This window comes from Drosophila navojoa, chromosome 4 (genome assembly GCF_054131105.1).
Source record: "Drosophila navojoa isolate 15081-1374.11 chromosome 4, UAZ_NAV_1.0, whole genome shotgun sequence".
Classification (NCBI taxonomy): domain Eukaryota; kingdom Metazoa; phylum Arthropoda; class Insecta; order Diptera; family Drosophilidae; genus Drosophila; species Drosophila navojoa.
Window position 1 is genome coordinate 20483784 of NC_142892.1, and position 22313 is coordinate 20506096.

A 22313-nucleotide genomic window follows, 5' to 3' on the forward strand; every position below is an offset into this window, starting at 1 on the left:
GTTGACAGCGACGCAAGCGCTGGCAGCGATGACAGCGAAGGTAGCGGTAGCAATAGCGACTGACGCGCAGTCAGAGCCAATTTCAGATTTAATTTTTGCTGGCGCACTCCGCGTTGCAGTCGCAGCATTTTCGTTGCTTTCACTGAGCGAGCGCCGGTTCATGTTGATGCTATGCGGTATTTCGATAGGGCACAGGAAGGGGATCGGGTTTGTTAAGTCAAGTCAAGTTAATGCCGTTATCGTAGGTGCGGCAAACATGTCGCTGCCACAGTCGACGGTAGCAGCGACTGAGGCAGTGGCAGAGGCAGAGACAGCGACAGCAACAGCGGCGCTTGATAATGAGCAGTTAAAGTAAGAAGCAGAAGCAGTCACGAAAGCTTCCGTAATGTTAAAATGCTGTGAGTATTAGAGGTGACATGAAGTAAAACAGCCAAAGAGAGAGAGTCAGACTGCGAGAGAGAGAGAGAGAGAGAGAGAGAGAGTGAATGCATTGCGAAATGCACAAGCTCTAACTCTGTTAATGCATGCCTTTGTGTCTCTGTGTTTGAGTTTGCCTTACGACGACAAAATTCGGCGAAACTTAAACCTGCACGTGTGAGGACTTGCATACCTAGGGCAGAAAGAGAAAGAGCGCAACACCATGTTAGGCAGAGAGGGAGAGCACAATTAAATGTCGTTCATCGATCGGAGCGGGACAACAAAGTTGTCAACTCAAAATGCAAAAACAAAGCTGCCTACGTGAGCGACGGCGACGCTGTCGATTTTGTCAGCTCCCTCGCCCCTGGCAATCGACAACTAAGCTAACGACCAGCCAGCCGGCCCCTTGATTAACAAAAACAACCAAATTTGCCGTGAAATGCAATTCCTTTTTTCTGATTCTTTTCTTTTTTGTTTCTTTTTCATTCTGCTGACTCGCAAAATTTGTTACCGTGTTGCGAAGCTTTTTGCGAATTTTGTTTTTGTTATTCAGCTTCGTCCAACTGCGGCGGAGGTGGCGGCGGCAACGATAACAACTTCTGAACGACGGCAACAAAATTTACAGCTGTAGCTGCCCGTTGCACAGTGGAGCAAAGGCAAAACACTTGAAAGCAATAGTAAGAAATTAAATTATTTTCATTAAATTGTAGATCTGCACCGACTCCGTACATCTATATCGTGTCATATATATTTCATTTACACACATACATATATACATACACATAATACGTAAGCATACACATACATACATATATACATTTGCTGAAATGCATATGTATTTAAATATACAATGTATGCTGTAGCCAACACTTTAACGAGCACACGCCACTAGCCTATCCAGCGTCATGGCCGCCACTTTGCTACACTTTGCTAGTCAGCTATTTTTTTGGCAGCCTTCGTCACATGCGCAGATGCGGGGCCCACTGTGCAACGTGTTGCCGTTGACGGTAGCGACAGCAGCAGCAGGCAGCAACAGCAGCAGCGATCGCCGCACGGGCGAAGCTGAACAGAAACGAGAAATGAAAATTACGATAAAGGCACCGAAATTCATATACACTATCACACACAGATAACAAGTTTGATTTGCAGATATTCAAGAGATTGAAAAATAAACAAGAGAGAAAACATAAGTTTTAACAGACGGAAATTGATAACAAATTTGTTCCGAACTTCAATATGCTGTGACACACGGTACGGCGAAGTTTGCAGACACAGAAAAAGAATGCCAGACAGATTCGCCTTCGCCTTCGCCGCATTCTAAGCTTTGGGTAAAGCTTATGATATAGCGGTAATGATCTGTGCTAAAAGTGCTAAAACCACAGCAGCAACGAGTATGGAAGGTGTTTGTAGCGGTGGGCGGGGGCGTGAGGCGAACACAAAACCAAGTGACGAACTTACGGCCAACAGCAGCAGCGGCAGCAGCAACAATAACAGCAGCAGCAGCAGCAACAATAACAACAACAGCAGCAACAACAACAACAGCAGCAACTGGCCCGTTTGGAGCAGCGCGCATGCCACACACAGTTTAAATATGTGAAATTAGTACAAATCGTGATTTCAACAGCGAACGACCGACGACGAACGACGAAGCGGCGAAAACAACAACGAACGTGTCGGGGGATCGTAACGTCAACGTCGAGTGGCAACACCAGCAGCAGCAACAGCAACGTCACGTCGCACGTATGTATTGCGGCAACAACAACATGCAATAAAACAGCTGATAGCAGCAACAAATAGAAAACCCAAAACAGTCAGCAACAGCAACAACAACTATAGCAATAACAATAACAACAACAACAAAGCGTCGCATTATCAAGCGAGCAACCAACAGGTCTCCGGGCAGAGCAGCCGCAACAACAACAGCTACAGCAGCAGCAGCAGCAGCAGCAGCTACGTCGAGTCGTTGAGTGAGCGAAAAAAAGCCCCCGCGTGCCGCTGCAACCAGCACACATACACGCACAGAGCCAGACACAGGCACACGTATAGACACATGCACACGTACACACTTGCGCACATGCTAGCCTGTACGTGTGCACACATCAACACAAACAGCAAACACAGAGTCGCGCACACCTTTGCGTTGATTTTGGACGAAACAACGACGCACAGTGGTACCGATAGCCAAAAGCGTGTGCGAGCAAAAGCTAATTCCACGTGGTAAACGAAATATGTATATTGGTTGGCTTTATTTATTCTATCTGATAAATATATAATGCTTGAAATTCTTATCTATAATAATATTATCATGTAACAGTTGTTCTATCAATATCGAATTTACCACATGTTATTTTATAGCTTAATATAATTAGTTAATTTATTTTCTATTATTTGATTTAATTCAAATAGTCAATTGAAGTAAAGTTCACAAGTAATTTGCATTTTGGTTAATTGCAATTAGGTCGTGTACCACTGTGCTTCGCACACTCGCGCGCTCTCTCGCACAAAGTGCAGCTGAGCTGCCGTTTGGCCGCCGCCGCCGCCACACTTGCCGCTGCCGATACTGCTTCTGCTGCTGCTGCTGCTGCTACGCTTCCTCTGCCACACAACCGCTAGCCGCGGCCGCCGCCGCCTCAGTCGAAAGTCAAAAGCAACGTGTTGTGGACGCTTATTTTTTACGTCGCGTTGCGTTTTGCGTTGCGTTGCGTTTACCTTCTTTGCTACCTTCCTCTCTCTCTCTCACACACACTCACACTGTCTCTCTCCGGCAGCCGCTTGCGCGCGCGCGCATCCATCCAACCCAGCCGAACCGTACCGAACCAGCACCATCCAACAAACCACCCACTGCACCACAACAACAGCAACACCAACAACAACGACAGCAACAGCAGCATCACCACTGGCTCCTTTAACCGTTAACTTTCTCCGCACGATGTCCAGCAGTGGCGCCAGCGCAGCGCAGTACAAACTTGACGCCAACTCCAATGCTATCGCTTTGATTGCTGCTGACGCCGCAGCGCTGCCGCCGTCACCGTCGCCGTCGACGCAGGCCTCGCCTGCGGATCGCATTGAATGGTCGCGCGCCACAATATTGGGCTTCATCGAGGATTATCGACGGCAGCGCGTGCTCTGGGACCCAAACACCAAAGGCTATCACATCAAGCAGACCAAATACGAGGCCCTCAAGCTGCTTAGCCAGAAATATAAGACAGAAATTCGCTCAATTCGCTCGAAAATCAAATCGCTGCGCTCCTCCTTCCATCGAGAGCACGGCAAGGTGATCAACGGACGCAGCCGAGGCGTTCACTATCAGCCCATGTGGTTTGCATATGAGGCAATTCGCTTCATTTTGGATGGGGAACGGGACGCCGACGCTTCTACCATGGACGGCGGTGTTGACGGTGACGTAGAACCGACTGCGTCGACAGCGCTGCTGGACTCGGAAGCAGCTGATAAACTGACGCTGATGCATAGCCTAGATTTGGAACAGCTGACAGCTGCTGCTGCGGGCAAGCAACAGGTTGAGCAGCACGAAGACTTCGCTGCCCGCGTCGCTGCCGCCGTTGCTGTTGTGGCTGCGGCCGCAGCCGCGGCGAACGTCAGAGAACGGGAACAAAATATGGAAGACGATGCAGCAGCCTCGGATGGCAATTCCAATGGATGTGCGGGCAATGGCAGCGGCAGCGACGCAACAGCATCATCAGCAACGGCCGCTGCAGCCGTCTCAGCTGCTGTGGTAAGCTCCTATCGCCTATTGCCTATTGCTTATTCCTTATTGATTTTACTTTGTTGTGCATATTATTTCTCATTTCTTATGTTCTATACACTACACTGTTTGTTAAGTTATATGCGTTGTGTCATTCACCACATTTTTGTACAGCAAACACACATGGATAACTGCACATACATCAGCATATATGTACATTTGAATATGCACACTACATGCATTTTAATTATAATAATTGTTGGTTATTTCATTCATAATTATGTTCTCATCGAGCTGTTAACATTTTCATTTGGTAGGGTATTTATTGGTGTGACTAAATGATTATTCTTGTTGTTTGTTGTTAACGTTCCGTTCCGGTGAAGCTTTTGCTTTTCATACGAGCGAGAACGAGCGTTAAACTGTAATAGTGTGTGTGTGCGCGTGTGTGTGTGCTTTTGCAAGTATGTGTGAGTGGTTTGACTTGTTTTGCGGCAGCAGCAGCAGCAGCAGCGCAGTACACGCGCCGTCGCTGCTGTCTCTGTGTCTAGCGGTTCGTCAGCAACAGCTACAAACTGTGGCGCACAGTGGCTTGAGCTTTTTAGTAAGACACGAAATTTCCGCACTTGTGCTTACACCGTTTATTTTCACTCCTTTTACTTACTAATTTGCCTTGCACTGGTGCTAGAACTGCTCGCAATGGCACACATTACAAATATTAATCAGGTGGCAACACTGTGGCGGCAATCTGCGCTGCAATCGCTGTTAAAAATTAAATGAATTTGCAATGTTATCGATATTATTGATTAATCAATTGATGCATTGTGCATTATCAATTTATCTCGTCAGAGCCCTTTGCAATAATTAACCATTGTTTGTCACTGTGGCGCTGGCGCTGCTATTGCGTCGCTTGAGCTTGATAAGCGACGTGTGTTGTGCAAGTGTGTGTCCGTGTGCGTGTGTGTGTCCTGTCTGTGTGTCAACTGGCTTTGATTTTCGCTGCTGCCGCCGTTGATGTCGTTGCTGCTGCTGCTACGTTAGCCATAGCCAGAGCCATATGTATGTGTGTTGCATCAGCCGTAGAAATCGGCAGCTACACGCTTTGCGTCGACCCTGCCCCTCAACAGCTGCGCACCACCCCGCCCACCCACAACCGCTGCGCTGGCAATGGACCCGCCTAAGCAGTATCAACAGCAACCAGCAGCAGCATCAGCAGCAGCAGCATTAGCTTCAATATAGCAAGTTGCTGCGCTGCGTTTTGCGTTTGTTTTTGTTTTTTGCTTTTTTCATTCGTTCGCTTCATCTGTCTATTCGTCTGCTTGTCTGGCCACTCGTTGGTCCACTTCAATGTTGAATTCGCCGCGTCGCTAGCCCCGTCTCGACGAACGCAACTAATTTAATCGCCGCTGGCTCTCGCGCTGCCATCTGTATGCAAAGGCTGTCTGTGTGAGCGCGCGTGTGTGTGTGTGAGTTTGACTGCTGCTCACATTTGTTTATTTATTTTTTATTACTATTCTAATTTGTTTTTCTCTTTGCTTTATGTTTTTTGTTGCTTCGCCTTCGTCTATTATCATTTAGTTTGTGCTGTTGCTGTTGTTGGTGTTATTATTATTTGTCTGACAAATTCTTTACACTGTCATTATTAATGTTGTATGTAGTTAGTTATCCGTCTTTTCATATTTCTCGCCTTTGCCAATTCTTGACGATTTGTTTTCTCTCCCTCTCTCTCTTTCGCAGACGCGTTCATCTTCCGATTTGGATGGCGAGAGCTATTGCAATATCAGTGCCGAAGATGTGAAGACAGAAATTGTAAGTATGAGTGCTTGAGCTTTTGATCTTTATTGCATTTCAATTGACTTAAAGAATGGGCATTCGAATACCCTGTAAAAGCTGAATTTCAGTGGGGTGTGGTTTGTAATGATGTAGAGTGCGTACGTTTCGTATGTATGTATAGCAATTTTATTTTGATAAGAAAAATTAATCCGTATAAGGTAATCATATAGAATATTTTGTATGAAAAGAAAGCGAATATTTTTATAGCAGTTATGTTCATTTCGGTATATGTACTTACTGTTTAGATAGAGTATGTATGTACATATGTGCATATATACATATGCTTAACAGTCTGTACACCCTATAGAATATTTGAAAATTTCCATGAAAAACAAATAATCTTGGGGTATATTATATATTATAATCCCTCATTCCACAAGTTAAGAACTTACTAACCACTGTTCAACCTTTGTTTCTCTGTTCGTCTCTTCACATTCTTCTTCTTCCTCTTCTGCTTCTATATTTCATCGCTTGCAGATCGAGCACGAACCAGAGCTGGGCATGCTCGATAGGCAGACGAGCACGCCGCTCTCTCTCTCCGCGAGCTACTACAAACCCACGGATCTGACATATAATCCGCGCAAGCGTAAAGCGCAAATGGATGAGCTCGATGGCTGTGATGTCAGCGCTGGCGTGGGCGTTGGCATTGTTGGGGGCGTGGTTGGGGCATTAACTCTGACGCCCATCAAGTCGACGGGGCAGACGACAGTGCTGCAGCAACAGCAACACCAACATCAGCAGCAGCAGCAGCAACAACAACAACTACAGCATCAGCAACATCCACACAATCAGATCGCATTTCATACGCTGCAGCAACACTTTAGCCACAATCTCAGCCATGGCAACCACAATGGCAATGGGCATGCACAACCGCAGCAGCTACAACAACAACAGCAGCAGCAGCAGCAACAACAACAACTACATTCCAATAACATGGCACAAAAACGTGATCGTGGTCGTGATCTCTCCTGCTCGCCAACTCTGGCCAACAACAACAACAACAACAACAGCAACAGCAGCAACAATAACACTAACAACAACACTAATAACAACAACAACAACAACAACAGCAATAACAGCAACTCCTTAGATCTGGCCACAACTGGCAGCAGCGGCATATCCAGCCTGACTGCCACGCCCCTCAAAATGAGCAGCGGCAGCAGCCTGGCCGGCAACAGCCATGTGGATGAATACGGGGTGTTTGGTGAGTACGTGGCCATCACCATAAGAAAACTGAAGACGCCCAAGTCGAAGATAGTCGTAAAGCATCTGATCAACAATTTGCTATACGAAGCGGAGCTGGGCAACTATGATCAGGGGATGCCGGCCTCCAAGGAGCCGCCGCAGCTCTACAAAATGCAATAGCTAAGGGCAGGCGGAGTGGGAGTGGGAGTGGGAGTGGGCGAGCAGTCAAAAGTCCGGCAACCTGTAGTTAAGCAAGAGGGAAAGAGACAGAGAGGAGAAGGAGAAAACGCACTAGTCAGCAAATAAGAGCAACAAGAGCCAACAAATTCTAAGCGTAGTTTAGGGGCGGGTTATTATTTTTTGATAAAAATAAATAAGCCAGGCGCATTTCATTCAGGGACAAAGACCATTTAAGTACTTTTATATGAAACACATAAAAATAATAAATACATAGAGCTGTACATACATATGTAATATACTATATAGAGATGCATATCAGCGTTTAGTCAATCAAAACAGTCAGTTGCAAATACAAACATACAAACGTATGTACAATACATACATATATAGAGTCAACATACCGTTAATTAAAATGAATTCAATAATTTACAATTTACCTTATTATTTTTCTGAATATATTCACATACAAATACATACATATATGTATATCTTAATGTGTATATATATTTAATTTTTTATTATTTTTATTTTTATTTGTTTACCTTATTTACATTTGGCAATAACACTTTGAACTCAGGTGCCTTTATTTTGTAGTCAATTAAGAGTTGTTATCTTATGCATTAATGAATCGATATACATACATATATAACATATGCATATATACATACATATGTTTGATGTGCATATACTTTAAGTGCCCATGTTGAATCAGCAACAAAAAACTGTAAACTTAATTCAAATGTTTTGTGAAACACATGCTATAAATATATACTATATATACATATATGTATACTTACACATGTTTCCGAACTTAAAGTGCTCTGTACATAAAATTAAAAACATTTATTGAATATGAATATATATGCAAATATATATATTTGTTTAGTTAAGTATCTATTACATTTTTGTTACTGAAAACTATTTTGAATTGAGAAAAGTTAACTAATAAAAACTGTTGAATTATTTTTTTTTTTCATTTTGAAATTGATATCTGAGTCCTAAAAGTTTTTCTAAAAGGCAATGGGTTGGGCTACATAAGTATGGTGAGTAAACATGAAGAGTACATGATGATAAAATAATATTTATAATATATAGAAATAGATTAAACTGAGTTATATGGAAATAAACGCGAATAAAGATGAAGATTCTATTAGCTGGTTCCTGCTGAGTATTGATGCTCTTTAATGATATGGCTATATATACATTAGTCGAAAATAGCTATCAGATTTTTTACTACTTCCTGAGTGAGCTATGGGTTTTTGATATCCAGCATTTTGAGGCAAATATAATTTGGTATTTATTGAAACTGGGTTCATTCCACCAATAAAATGAAAACATTTGTGTGGTTCTCACCCGAACTGGTTTGAACTAGTTCGTTCCTCGATTATTGCACGAGCTGTACGTATCGAATGAAGCTCTATTTACTGCGCATTTGTAATACGATTATATGTGGCACTCATGAACGAGCTCTCTACAAAAGCCTAATTTGTGTTCGGTTTCTGTCTCTGGACTGTGGGGCATGGGGCAGGCTACACAATGGAGTTCGTTTGTTTGGCTCGGGGCGCGAATGACATCGAATATTGTTGCTTGTTTTGATCATAAATCAGAAATGCTCTCAAGTGTAACGAAGAACTAGGCAGAATCGTCTGAAAACAATCTAAAATATTAATTGCAAAAACAAAGGTTACAGAAAAACAAAAGCCAAAACACTATGTTTACTTATGTAAATATATATATAGCATTAGATATACGTATACATATGTATAGGCTCAGCTTTAAATATGTTCAATATTGTATAATACATAGTATATATCAGAATTGCTCAGTCTGGCTTCCATACCCTATTTACTTATCAGCTACAGGGTATTTTGCGTTGCATATCAATTTCTGTGATTAATTGTCTAGTTATTGATAAGAGTTGGAAATAATTGTTTGGCGATAAGAGGCTTTTATGTATTTGGTTCAAGGCCTCGCAATAAAGAGCTCCTACAGGGAGCACTCGAAGAGATTCACTGAAAAAAAGACAGCGTAAAAAGTAAAGATTATAAAGATGTTATAAATAAGCCTTCTTCTTTAAATGAGATAATATATAATCTATAATACCATTTTCAATAGAACTGCATTGAATCTGGAAATAAATGCATGCTTAAACTAGTTGGGCTAAGAACTTGAGATTCTATTTCTGGTATAAAGTACTTGAAGAGAAATGCTGCAAAATGATAAAAGATTAGAGAGAACAAGTGAGATGAGGGCAGGAACACCATATATATGGATATAAAACTTAAGATGTATGTATGTCCGCAGGGTAACTAATAGTTGTGCTTTCAGTATTATTTGTAGAACTCAATATATATTTGAGTGATGGGAGATTAGAAAGACTAATTGAGATGCTGACAGGAAGAATTTACATACATATATAAAGAGATAATACCTAATATATGTATATGTCTACAGGGTAACTGCTGGTCTTTCACTTTCTTGAGAGCAAAGTACAAATATAGCAATAATGTGATAAATGAACAAAATGAGAGTTTATTATATTTTTTCGAATTTTATTTCTGTATAATGAAATTATAATTATGAATTAAGCAGTTTAATAAAAACATTTTATCTTATAAAAATACTAGATTTACTTACGACATTATATAAAATATTACAGGGTAAGCAATATAATAAATGTACATAGTTGATCTGCTCAAATAGTGATATTATAATGCTGAGCAAATCATAATATATATATAAACAGTTCATAAAAGTAGCTCACACAAAACATGTAAATGAAACTACAGGGTAGCTGTGTGAGTCAACATGTTCCTATTGCTCACCAATTAATGATGGAAAACGTGATAAAAAGTAAATTGATAACGAAGCAAAATATACAACTGAATTGCATTTCCAGGTAGTTTAAGTATATATATGGAAATGGAAATAATTAGCTAAGCCCAGTATGAATGACAATAACATAAATAAGGGGTAACTGCTAGTCGTGTCGATCCGCAGAAGCCCTAGTTGAAAATGCCTTCAAAAGCAAGCAAAGTCAATGCACAGCTCTAGCTGCTACAGTCGCAGTTGCAAACATTTCGTGTTGTATATAGTATCGCAATGGCAGATATCGATATGCACACACATACACATATATATGCCTTATATAGTAGCGATGTACCAGATGCCATTACCCCATATGCAAGTATCGAGTACATAGATTTCTAATTCGTAGAATTCGCGTCGCTTTTCTAGGAAGCGAGCGTCAGAGCAACGTGCTTCGATGTGGCTGCGATCGTCTGGCGAGGCGTTGGATGTGGAGCCACTGGCGGGGGGATGGGGGCGATCAGAGGCGGGCTGTACAGTAAATGACGCAATGTGTTTTGAAAAGCAACCATCAGCGGGCAGGCCAAGCGAAGCCCCAGCTGTCGTTTGTGTTTTTGGGGGGCTTTTGTTTTGCTCGTCGCGTTTCGTTTTGGTTTCGCTTCGCGAAGCTGAAAGCAACATCAACTACTATACATATACATATACAAATATATAAAACTAATGATAAATTCTACACGCACAAACACATATATATATATGTGTAGATATATACATGTATGTATGTATGTATGCGAGGCTTTAACTTGAGCTCTGGGTCCCCCATGTCAACAATCAACAGTTTGCCATAAATTATTTTTGCAAACAGCCGATGTGGCCCCAGGGAGCCAACCCACTCCACATACACACACACACACACTCACAGATATATATATATATATATACATAGTGCTATGTACAGTGTTGATAAGCGCTACACAACTCTAGGGCGATTGTCACACAATGAAGCGTTGAGCAAGCTACAGAGAGTTTGATAAAAAGGCAGAAGATATACATATATACTATACACAACGACACCACAGACAGACATATATAGCTTCACATTTGATATTGGGAAAGGTTGGAAAAGTGTTGTAAATCAATTAGCCAAAAGTGTTGTAGAGCAATGCGAGGCGAGGCGTCGTGAAAAGTGAGTCAAGAAATTGCGTCGCAGACGCAAGCTCAACAATGTTGTCCAAGTGCTGGCTGAAAAGGGCAAACAAGTTAAGACTAGGGATCGGAATGGCACAGGGGGAGAGGGAGAGGGAGAGAGAGATACAGGCTAGAGAAAGAGAAAGGCAGGAGGGAGGGAGCTGGGAGCTGGGAGCTGGACGACTATCAACTCGAGTCGAGTCGAGTCGAGTCGACGGTTGTTGCAGAACTTGCATTACCAATATGATTTATGGCAGAACAAAATGCACAAATGCTGTTACCAGCTATTACGATAGTCGTCTGCGATTGCTGGCTCGTAAATTACAAAGCTGCCTCCTGCCACCTGCCCCAGCGGATGTTGCCACAACAACAATAATAGCAATAGCAATAGCAATAGCAATGGCAGACGAGGCAGAAGGCGGGCTGCTGCTGTTGCAGCTAATTTGTTGCTCTAATGGGACAGCAAGCGGCAGCTAAAGGTAATGCGGAGGCGGGCCAAGCAGTTGGCCAAGTTAAGAGCGCACACAGTTTGCCTTAAAGTTTTTGTGATTTCATTGTAATGCAGGATCTATAATTCCACCTAAAGCTGACATTTTACAAAGTGTTCGAATTGCTTATTTATCAATTATTTTGTTGCTTAAGTCAAAATGAAAAGTTTAAATTTAGTATTCTATTTAATTCTCTTAAAGTTTACTTTTCAAAATTATTAAAATTGAATTAAAATTGTAAATCATTTTGGGATATTATTTATTTTACAATATTTTTTAAAAAGTAGATTTTGTTCCTTATGTTTTTAAGTAATTATTTTATTTAATGCAAGTTTGTTTATTTTGTTCAGTAAATGTATTTTCATATGAAAATATATTTGTTAATATTTTAATAATTTATTTTAATATATTTGTAAATTAATTTTGGGATAATATTTATTTTTTAATATTTTTAAAAAGTTCCTTTGTTTCTTATTTTTCAACAATTATTTTATTTAAATTATTTTATATAAATTGTTGACTATTATTTTAATATGTTTAAATTTTAATAAATTGTTTTTTTTTTTATTTATTTTTTATTTTATTTTATTTTTTTTTTTTGTATACAAGTGTTCTTATTTAATAAATCAGTTCAGTATTTTATCGTCATTCATGATAGAGGTAGACTATTTAGACAAACAGACAAATTACATCTACATCGCTGATATTCCTAATACATATACACAGATATGGACCACGCCTTCGATTGCCTTTTACGCACACGTGCACAGCAATAAACCCTGAAATAACATTTTCAAATGCCTTCAGGCTATGAATAATAATTTCTCATAGTTGTTGATAATAATATCTAATTAAGTTATACTTCTGCCCAAATTATCTATTATTTAACTTTATAGGACCATAGAAAACTGTCTGAAAACATATTATTTTCTGCCCATATAAAGTTTTATTAGCTCTCCAAAAAAGTCATATGAAGTTCAACTTATAAAATAACAAAAAAATAATCCCCAGCTTAAAAGACAAGTTATGGAGTATTATTTTTTTATTTATTTTTCATCTCTGTTATTTTTTGCATATATAACTATTCATATTTTTATTCATTTTCTCATTTTGTCAGCTGTCTCATGGCTGGCATAATAGCTTTAAAATTATAAGAAATAATTAAAGGCCCATTAAAATCATGGGACTAATAATGGCTGAGAAGCCGAACAATAGCACCAGATAGCACAGCATTCAAATCAAATTGCCCAGAAAATAAAACTGAAAAAAGTGGGAGAAGTAAAGAGAAAAAAGTCAAAATCATTAAATGCACGAAATGGCAGAGAAATGTGCCAGGGCCATTAAGAATTATATGCCCCGAAAAAAGAAGAAAAAACAGAGAACGAAAGAAGAGCAGAAAAAACACAGACGAAAACTTGAAGGAGCTCGCCAGCTGGAGAGAACTGGAGAGCTTGAGAGCTGCAAAAGCTGAAGAGTAATTATAATGGGAAGATCACGTATTCGCATTTTGCAAATGTGAATGCCATAATAGAAGGACGATTTATAGTATGATGCCCAGGCTGTGGATGCTCTGGAGCTGAGCTGAGATGCTCAGCGTGGAGGGATATCAAATATAAAGACCGACAAATATTTGTGCTTTGGCTGCGAGAAAATAAATTTCAGCTGGGCCATACCCAGTGCTAAGCGAGTGTGGGGTATGCTGTAATATAAGAAAAGTCTGTATGAGAATTGCATAGAAGAGCGAACAGTTAGAACCTAAGATAAATTAATGAGAAGTGCATAGGAGAGCGATAAATAACAAATGCAGGGCTAATATCATTTCCTTCAATTCTCACTTCTTAGTTCTGCCTATGAATTATATAGTTATACAATGATAACTATCCATAGACGAACCAAGTAAACTTTGCTGTGTGTCAGAGAATTTTACTGTAATTCGGTGCATTTGGTTATCTTTTATTTTACTTAGTTTATTTATATTAGGTTATTTTATTGATGTGATGATATAGCCTTCTGCCTATCTATCTATCCGCAGTAAAGCTATTTAAGCATAATAATATAATAATTCATCTATTTGTTTTTCCACGAGTTCTCACACTAACCAAGTGAACTCAGATGTCTTTTATGAAATATCCCTAGGGAGTATTTAAAATTGTCTATTTCTAATTTAGAGGGTATAAGCTATTCGAGTCTCTGGAAGCATTATTCCATCTAAGCCTTTAAGCACTTGGCCAAATGACAATGCGCTCCGAAATCCTCGCCCAGTAATTGGCTCACATTACAGCAACCCAGAGCCGAAACCAACTGCGACTGCGACTGCGACTGCAAACCGCAGACCATCCACAAACTCGAGTGTAGTTCCAGTTCCAACTCCAACTCCAACTCCATCTGTCGCTTTAGCTTCGATTCCCACTCTTTTTAACCCGGACATGTCCCCGACTCGGCTGGCTGGTGTTATTGTCGTGGAACAATATTGTTTCCAGAAATGAAACAAAACAAATACGTGACCAGAAATTAAAAAAAAAAAAATAAATAAATAAAAAAGAAAACAACAAAATAAAATAAAATAAAGAGAAGCAACTAAAAATACAAATAAAGCGAAGAGACAGAAACACACAAAACAAAACAGCGCCAGCTCTGAAAACTGTGCAAAATAATATAAGGAAACAACAAAAATCGCGTTGATTTGAATTTTAAAATGTTTTCATGGCATTTGTTTTTGCCGCTGCCACTGGCGCTGCACTCTTTAGTCGCACAGTGGAGCAAATCACACACACATTTACCAAGGCTATAAGCGAAATTTGTCAGCCATCGTGAATTAATTAAAACGTAAGAAAAAACGCATTTGAACAAGGTTCCGGGTTGGAGCCGCATTTAGTTGCAGTATTTTGTATTTTATGATTAAGGCTTGCCTCTTTAATGTTAAGTTAATTGCTTCAAATTACAGTCGATACTAAATGATAATTAAAAACAAATATATCTTCTACCAAGAGTTAACAAAAACACATTTTAAATGGTAATACACTGCGTATACTTGATAACAGTGAAGCATTTATTGCAGTTTTATTATAATAATTAGCCAAAAAACATGTACAATTTTATATTTCATATTTTATTATTATTATTTGCTGCTCATAATATTTGCAGCTAACATTTTGCAATCGGGCATCACCGACTGCGAAATACCCATTCAATTTTGAGTTTCGAGCACTACAAAACCAATATACTCACTTCAATTTCTCGAATGAGTATAATGCATTGTTTTGCTGCACTCATTGTGTTCATAATAATTAATCAGCTGGAAATGCTCAATTGATTTACATTATTTGTTTTGACAAAATTTCTGTTTATTGTTATGAAAAATCATACGAAAACAACAATTTTTATTGATCTGACACTGTGTACGCATTATCATAATTAATCAACAATAAATATTAAATTCAATTGCTTTTCTCAATACATATATTTAATTAAGCTTATCAATTTTAAAGCTGGCTTTATTGCAAAGATAATAAATATATGTATTTTATTTTTGAAATGCCATTTTAATCAAACAACAATAAATGTTTCATCTTATTTTATATTTATTTTTATGAATATAACTATTTTTCATTTATATTCAGTTGCGCTGACCCTGCGTATATTTAATATTTAATAATAATATAAAGTTCAATAACATGCCTATTACTAATTTTTATTATAAAGAGTTTAAAAATAATTTTTATCTTTGTTTGTTGTTATTTTATTTATTTATATTAATATTATTTTTTTGTCGATGTATTGCCAGTAATAAAGTCAAAAGCAATTTATAATACAAGATTTTATTATTATCAATTGCTTATAACACATATATTTTGATTTAAGAAATCTTATTTATGATGCTTGCCTTACTCTGCGTATACATAATATTAACCAAACATTTATATTTCTTTATTGTACCATATTTAAATATTTCTATAATTGATACTAGGCAATATTGTAAGTTATTTTTATTTCTATATACAATATATATTCTTTATTTGTACTCTTAATTAATTCAAGTTGTAAATATTTAATTTTACATAGCGTTAACTTGGCGTATGCGTAATGCGAATCAGCTAGAGATTTATACTTTTTTGAGCTTTACTTATTAAACACACATTTACTTTATTTTATTTATTTATTATGTTTTTTGAGTCTTAAAACGCAATTTGAATATTTAGTGTCTTTTTTATACATGGCGTATGCTTAATATTTCATAAGACGCATTTCCCAGTTTATTCAACATTTGTTTTCTCGTTATGCAATGTGTTTTAAGAAAATAAAACGAAACTTATTATCTGGCAAATGCGTGCTGAGGGCTCTTCCAATTCCTTGGCCAATTGACAAGTTTTGCGAACAGCTGATAAATCAGCGAGCATCTCGGGGCAACTTTCCCAGCAGGAGGCGCACGCATTGGCATTTTCGTGTGGCATTTGTGAGTCAGTTCCACTGTCTTCCACTTGGCTGCTATCAACAGAAAACTTTTACACTGCCATTTGCTGTCATTGTTGCTGCTGTTGCTATTTTTGGTTACATTTCACCAACAGCAACGGCAGCAGCCGCAGTTCGAGCTACCAACTCCCCAGCTGCGACTGAGTGCTCCCTTCCCGCTACTCCTCTACAGCCGCAACAAAGTTGCAACAACAGACGTTGCCTTATGTAAATTGTACAAAAAAAAAGAAAAGAAAAGAAAAGAAAAACAGAAACACAAAAAACTGAACAAAATTTTTGATAATGAAACTTTTCAACGCAATAAATAATAAGAGGCGCAGGGGGGGGCTGTGCAGTCGGAGGGCAGTCAAAGTAAACGCCATGTCAAATATTGATTTCGCGTTGAATTTTTGATTACTTCTATAAATAAAAACGAGCCGCAGGAGGGGCTGTCTGCTTGGGGCTTGGATAGTTTCTCTATGTCGCAGTCGCAGTCGCAGTCGCTCCCCATTTTCGCCCCCTTTAACACCACAGCCGTCGACATTTCACACCCCAGCAGCCGGCGGCACGCGTGCGGCACTGATAAAGCCGCCATTGTCGTCTAGGTCAAGTTTCATAAGGCTGGCAATAGCGGCGAATGCGAATGCGAATAAATGGGCTAAGTCTACGTGAAGCGCATACCCTATGCAGGGGTATGCTGGAAGTGGAACAGCATGCGCTAAGCGATGAGCCAGAGTAGAATTATTAAGGGAGATTGACAGTAGCTCCAGATAAAATTGACTCTTTCATTTATGTTGCTGATGCTCTGTTCATGTCAATCTAGAGAACTTTTATGAGTTTGAGTTTCGAATGTGAATCTATAATACTTGCATTAGATTGAGTAGAGAGAGATTGATTGCGATTGAAAGTAATATAACCTTATTAAGTAAATCCTTCACATCAAGAAGAATAACTTCCACATGTTAACTTTTACCAGCTGGATGACAATTGGTTTAACGAAAATTTCCCCTATATGAAAAAAAATGTTATAGTTCACAAACCTCTCTCATAAATTAATAGATTTACACTCAAGTTTAATCATATATCAGTTTTATAGGGTGTCTATTGGTCAGGTCATTTCAGCGCTTCATTCGAACCTGTTTTTTTATGATTTTATTTATTTTGGCGCTCTTGTTTTCGCATATGGGCATAAAACTCAAAAGTAAACAGACATAAAACGACATACAACCAAAATTGCTATGCAAATACAGAATATTACCTGAGCAGTCCGTAGCACACCTTTGCCGACCCTCCCCCTCGCCCCTCCCCCTCCGTCTAGCTCCTACTTTGGGTATAAACAACACACCTGGAGCAGCGACAAAATGTCGTCTAGCTCTGGCTACTACTACTGCCGGGCTCTGCGTGTCTCTGTGTGTGTATGTGTGTGTGTATATGTGTGTGTGTGTGTAGGCACTGTTTGAAGGTGCGGCCGTCGCGGCGTTGCCATCGTCGCGCAATAAAAAAAAATATTAATTATGCAAAGGCGAGACCCGAAAACTACATCAAATAAATAAATAAAACGTTAAATAAAACTGAAAAGTCTTTCTATTTCAGACTAACAATAATAAACAGTTGCTTTAAGATTCTTTTGCTTTTTTTTTATATTCAATTTCATTTCTATCTATGAAACTGTTCCCCAACGGAGCCAACGGAGCGTATGAGTAACAAAGCAACGTTGACTAACTGAATAACAGAACAATATCTTGAACCTAAAGATCAAATCATATAGTATATATACGTATACTTGAGTTAGTCACAAATAAAACTAAACTTTACGATAGAGAGCTGAGTCTGGCAACAACAGGCTGTTAAGTAAATGTTAATTAAGCAGTGAAAGCTTTTCCTTGTTGCAAATTAATTACACTTTTCAATTATCGTATATAGTTACAAATATAATCTGTAGTTGTTATATAAGTAGATGACATTTGATCTTTATTGTATATAGTATATTATATGAATACGCATTGCATAATCAAAGAGTTTGTTGAATTTTAAATTAGTTCGTTTAATATATGTAAAATAATTTATAATCTTTAATAAATATATTTTTATTTGCAATTAGCAGGGTGCTGTAGGACAATTAGCAAATTATGTTAGCTTTACATTGATGTTTACATTATTATTTAGTGTCTTTGGGGCTCAACCCCAGCGATGTTGAAGGTCCAGTGGATCATTGAAGGCGGCGTGGGCTGTCGCTGTTGCTAATTAAATTCTGCTAATTAAATTGCAGATCGTTCTTAACGGGCTGCTTCTGTATGTATAAATGTATAAAAATGTTAAGAGCATGTTAAGTAGTTTTCACATTCATTTGAAAATACTTTTTATGATAAGAGAGTATATACTTTTACTTATTATAATAAATAAATATTTTTTAAAAGTATGATTAAATAATTATGAATAAATAAAAATATACGCATTAATATTTATATCTACATTTAAGTAAATTATATATTAATATATATTAATATATATTGTTATATATATAAATACATTTATTTTGTAAATAAAATATATAATTAATGTATTCATTTTATTTTTAATATTTAACGTTTGTATATATTCGCAGCTGTACAGACATTTTTTTAAATAATAAGTATGATTGATTAATTTATTTTATTTTTTATTTATCTATAATTTATTATCATTATTTTTTATTTAATATATATATACATATATATATATATATATATATTTTTTTTTTTTTTTGCAAACAATATTAATATAAATATTTAAGCAGAAGTGTATATATATTATTAATTTTACATTGACAAATATTTTTTGTCTGATTTATAAATAAATATGCTCAAATTTATTCTTTTGATATATTTAAAATTGCATATTTTAAATATTTGCTTCATAATAAAAGCATCGTGTCCGCATAGGAACGCGTAAATTTTATTTATTTATTATACTCGTATATATATAAATATGTACGAATATATAAGTTCATAATCATATATATGTTTATGCCATTATCATTTTGTTTACCATCTAATCGGCTCATGATATGCACATTTAGGCCAGACGAGGGCAATTTGGGAGCGCACCAGAGTCGTGTCTCAATCAAACGAATACAATGATATTGCATTTATTTCAGAGCACCGTACTCAGTTTTCAGTTTTCATTTTTTCAGTTTACAGTTTCACTCGGACTTATCGATGAAATTACGTGCATGACTTGACAGAGCGAAGCACAATTAAATTTATTTATTTATGTAGAGCAGATATGGCTCGGCTTCTCCATGGGACGGCGCTAAGTTCTGTATACAAAAATAGCACAGCCCCACTCTGGTATAAGCCTATCTATACATATAATTTCTCTATCGTACGAGCTTGTCGGCCATTTATCGGAGACTTGAAGTCGACTTAATGCACATTTTTGCATAGGCTTCGATCATAAAATAATAACGCCTGAGATAGTCGCTAGAATAGAATCGCAATAACAACATTGAAACAACTTGCACGACTGCAACTCATAAATATTCAGCTACAGTTATGGTGTCTACTGAATACATTGATACACTAACCGCAGTTCGGTTGGGGGTACAATGACTATCCTAAGAGATCGGAGGAGGAGCAGTAGAGACTGATAGATATATATCGTATGTAGAGTGGTCTGTGGATATATCAAGACTAGAGATATTTTATCTAGCTCATTGATCTGAATATACAATAAAATCAGTAAAAGCTAGCTTATATCCCCAACTGACTATATGAACTCGGTTAATTTCAACTGGATCCCTAGGAAACTTAAAGCTTGAATTAGCTCTTGATTGACATTTACTGATATGAGTCTATATTATATTTGCTTATAGCAAACAGTAGTATGAGCTAATCGAATTGCAAATCTCTATAATCTTGACGTAGGGAAATTATATTAAACATACTGACGATTTAGGTCAAAGAAGTATATTGTGAAATATAGAAGAGTAAAATGTAGACTAAAAATGTAGAATCATGCATTTAATTTTTGTCTGAAACTGAATTCTGTTGGGTTTAATTCATAAGCTGATTTTCTGTAATTTGAAATGAATCCTTAATAAAAGTGTTAGATGAAATAATTATTAATAATTGAGGACCTCAGTACCCATATAGTAAAAGAGTCAATTTAAATTTTTCTATTTTGTATATGATATTTTTCGACGACTTAAATCTTGTTAAAATCATATATGTCTCTTTATCGCAAGCCATATGAAACTTGTTGTACGATTCCTTTCTGCAGCAGTATTTTCATTATTATTATTGTACAATATTGTAGCTGCTCTACAGTATTTTTTTTTTTTATAATTATTTAAAATTAATTCGTACTTTCGTAAACTTACTACGTGAATTATAATGAGAAACACTTTTTACAGCTGCTCATAATAAATTGTAAGTCTGTTTATAGATCTATGATTTTTTTAGATATTATTTAGGGCTATATATGTATGTAGTTTATTTGGTATTATTTTTATACTGTCACTCGAGAATGAAAAGTTTCTGTTTCGGATGTTTATTTTACTCTACTTCATTTATAAAAACTTTGCTAGACTAGGCTGTTATTCTATATGTTGGAATACACTATTTGCTAGTATTTTTCTTTGCTGGTATTTTTCTTAGTCAGCTGTGAACTGAGCTAGTGTATTCGTGTATTCGTTGGGCGTCAGTTAAGCAATCGCTTTGTTTTTATGTGTACTTTTTCATACATATGTATTTGAATTCCAATATTGATTACGTCTGTAAACAAATAGTAAAATCGTGTTCTCAGCTTGCAAATATTTATATTTATTCGATTTTTCAGCACATGGACACAGTGAGACGCGCAAGTACTCGAACACTCAGTCATAGTTGAATGCATGGCTGAAAGCCATTGAGTAGCTGCCGGAGCGAACGAGAGCGCGATTGAGATTGAGTGATAAAGGGAGACGGAGAGAGAGAGAGAGAGAGAGAGAGAGAGAGAGAAAGAGAGAGAGAGAGAGAGCAGCCAGACATCTGCTACTTGGAATAGGAACTATTAATACCCCTTGGTCAGACTTGAGGGCTTCGAGGTGGGGCTTGGACTCTCTGTAGAATCTGCGTAATAGGCTTCCTAGTCTTATCGGCGAGCGGCATTAAAATGCGCACGTTTCGTCACGTCTCGTCGGGGGCAGACTTGTTGTGACTGTCGGGTGTTATGTGTACTCGAATCGATCTATTAAATGTCTAGCCGTCGCGATTGTAAAAACTATTCAGCCATTAATAAGATCTCTAAATCTGCCTGTTTGAGCCAGCCCAAACGGCCTTTCAGCCAATTAGTTAAGGAAACTCATTTTGCATTCAATGCGAAAAGCTGCGAACTACATTTTGCAGCTTATTTTCCAGTTAGAGTAATGAAAATTACATTTGCTATTGATAGAGTTCGAGTTTTGCTTGATATCTGATATAGAGACGTCAAGATTAGGGATAACGTATTGTCAACAGCAGAGAGAGATATGGCAAGTAAGCTTAGTAACGATTCAGAGACAGGAAAGATGTAAGCAAATCATACTTGATTTAATAGAAAGTTCAGAATAATACTAAAGCTCTTTATAGCGATGGAGAAGAGAAGAGGAGAGAAAAATAGCTAAGCTTATAAGATAATATCTAATATCTATCTAAAATAAAGCAAAATACAGAATGTAGAAAAAGAAAAAAAAATAAATAAATAAAAATTTATAAAAGATAAAAACTGTAAATTATAAAAAATAAGTAATACGAGTTCTAATGAAAGCTGAATATTTTTTAAAGCACCTAAAGCACCTTTAAAGCACCTTAAATTGCTTCTCATGTGGCTTACGATTTTTTGTCTTCTTATTAACTTTCCGAAAAAATGAGTTTAATTTAGACTTTAAAGTTTCAAATTTGCCAAGATATATAAAAGTACTTATATTTTCAGTTTCTAAAACATAACATAAAACATAATAGCTATAAATTCAACTTAATGACGTCAATGAGCTAATTCTGATATGATTTCAGTAGACTAGGGCGCGACACGTTTAATTGCGAACAGGGCAAAACAATTTTCGATTA

The 22313-nt window shown here is 37.5% G+C and overlaps 1 protein-coding gene and 1 long non-coding RNA gene across 3 annotated transcripts; one reads left to right on the forward strand and one right to left on the reverse strand.

Annotated features, from left to right (window-relative positions):
• Positions 1 to 207: 207 nt before the first annotated feature.
• LOC149091492 (uncharacterized) lies at positions 208 to 1817 on the reverse strand. The gene is made up of 2 exons (XR_016196787.1): positions 1223 to 1817; positions 208 to 1081 (listed from the first exon to the last, which is right to left on the reverse strand). It is a non-coding gene; the product is annotated as an uncharacterized LOC149091492 (long non-coding RNA).
• On the forward strand, positions 974 to 8279 carry Dyro (Dpt-YFP repressor by overexpression). Of its 2 annotated transcripts, none has more exons than XM_089260086.1 (4): positions 974 to 1094; positions 3186 to 4150; positions 5855 to 5926; positions 6428 to 8279. In XM_089260086.1, the coding sequence occupies exons 2-4, from the start codon at positions 3347 to 3349 to the stop codon at positions 7313 to 7315; spliced, it is 1764 nt and encodes a 587-aa protein (XP_089116212.1). In that variant the 5' UTR covers positions 974 to 1094; positions 3186 to 3346; the 3' UTR covers positions 7316 to 8279. The 2 variants fall into 2 exon arrangements, with proteins under 2 accessions (XP_089116212.1, XP_089116211.1); XM_089260085.1 differs by lacking the exon at positions 974 to 1094 and adding an exon at positions 2010 to 2157.
• The last annotated feature ends 14034 nt before the right edge of the window (positions 8280 to 22313 follow it).

Coding starts and splice junctions, on each gene's coding strand:
- Dyro (XM_089260086.1), top strand. CDS start 3,347: ATGTCCAGCAGTGGCGCCAGCGCAGCGCAGTACAAACTTGACGCCAAC. Junction 4,151..5,854: donor CAGCCGTCTCAGCTGCTGTG/GTAAGCTCCTAT, acceptor TCTCTTTCGCAG/ACGCGTTCATCTTCCGATTT. Junction 5,927..6,427: donor AAGATGTGAAGACAGAAATT/GTAAGTATGAGT, acceptor CATCGCTTGCAG/ATCGAGCACGAACCAGAGCT.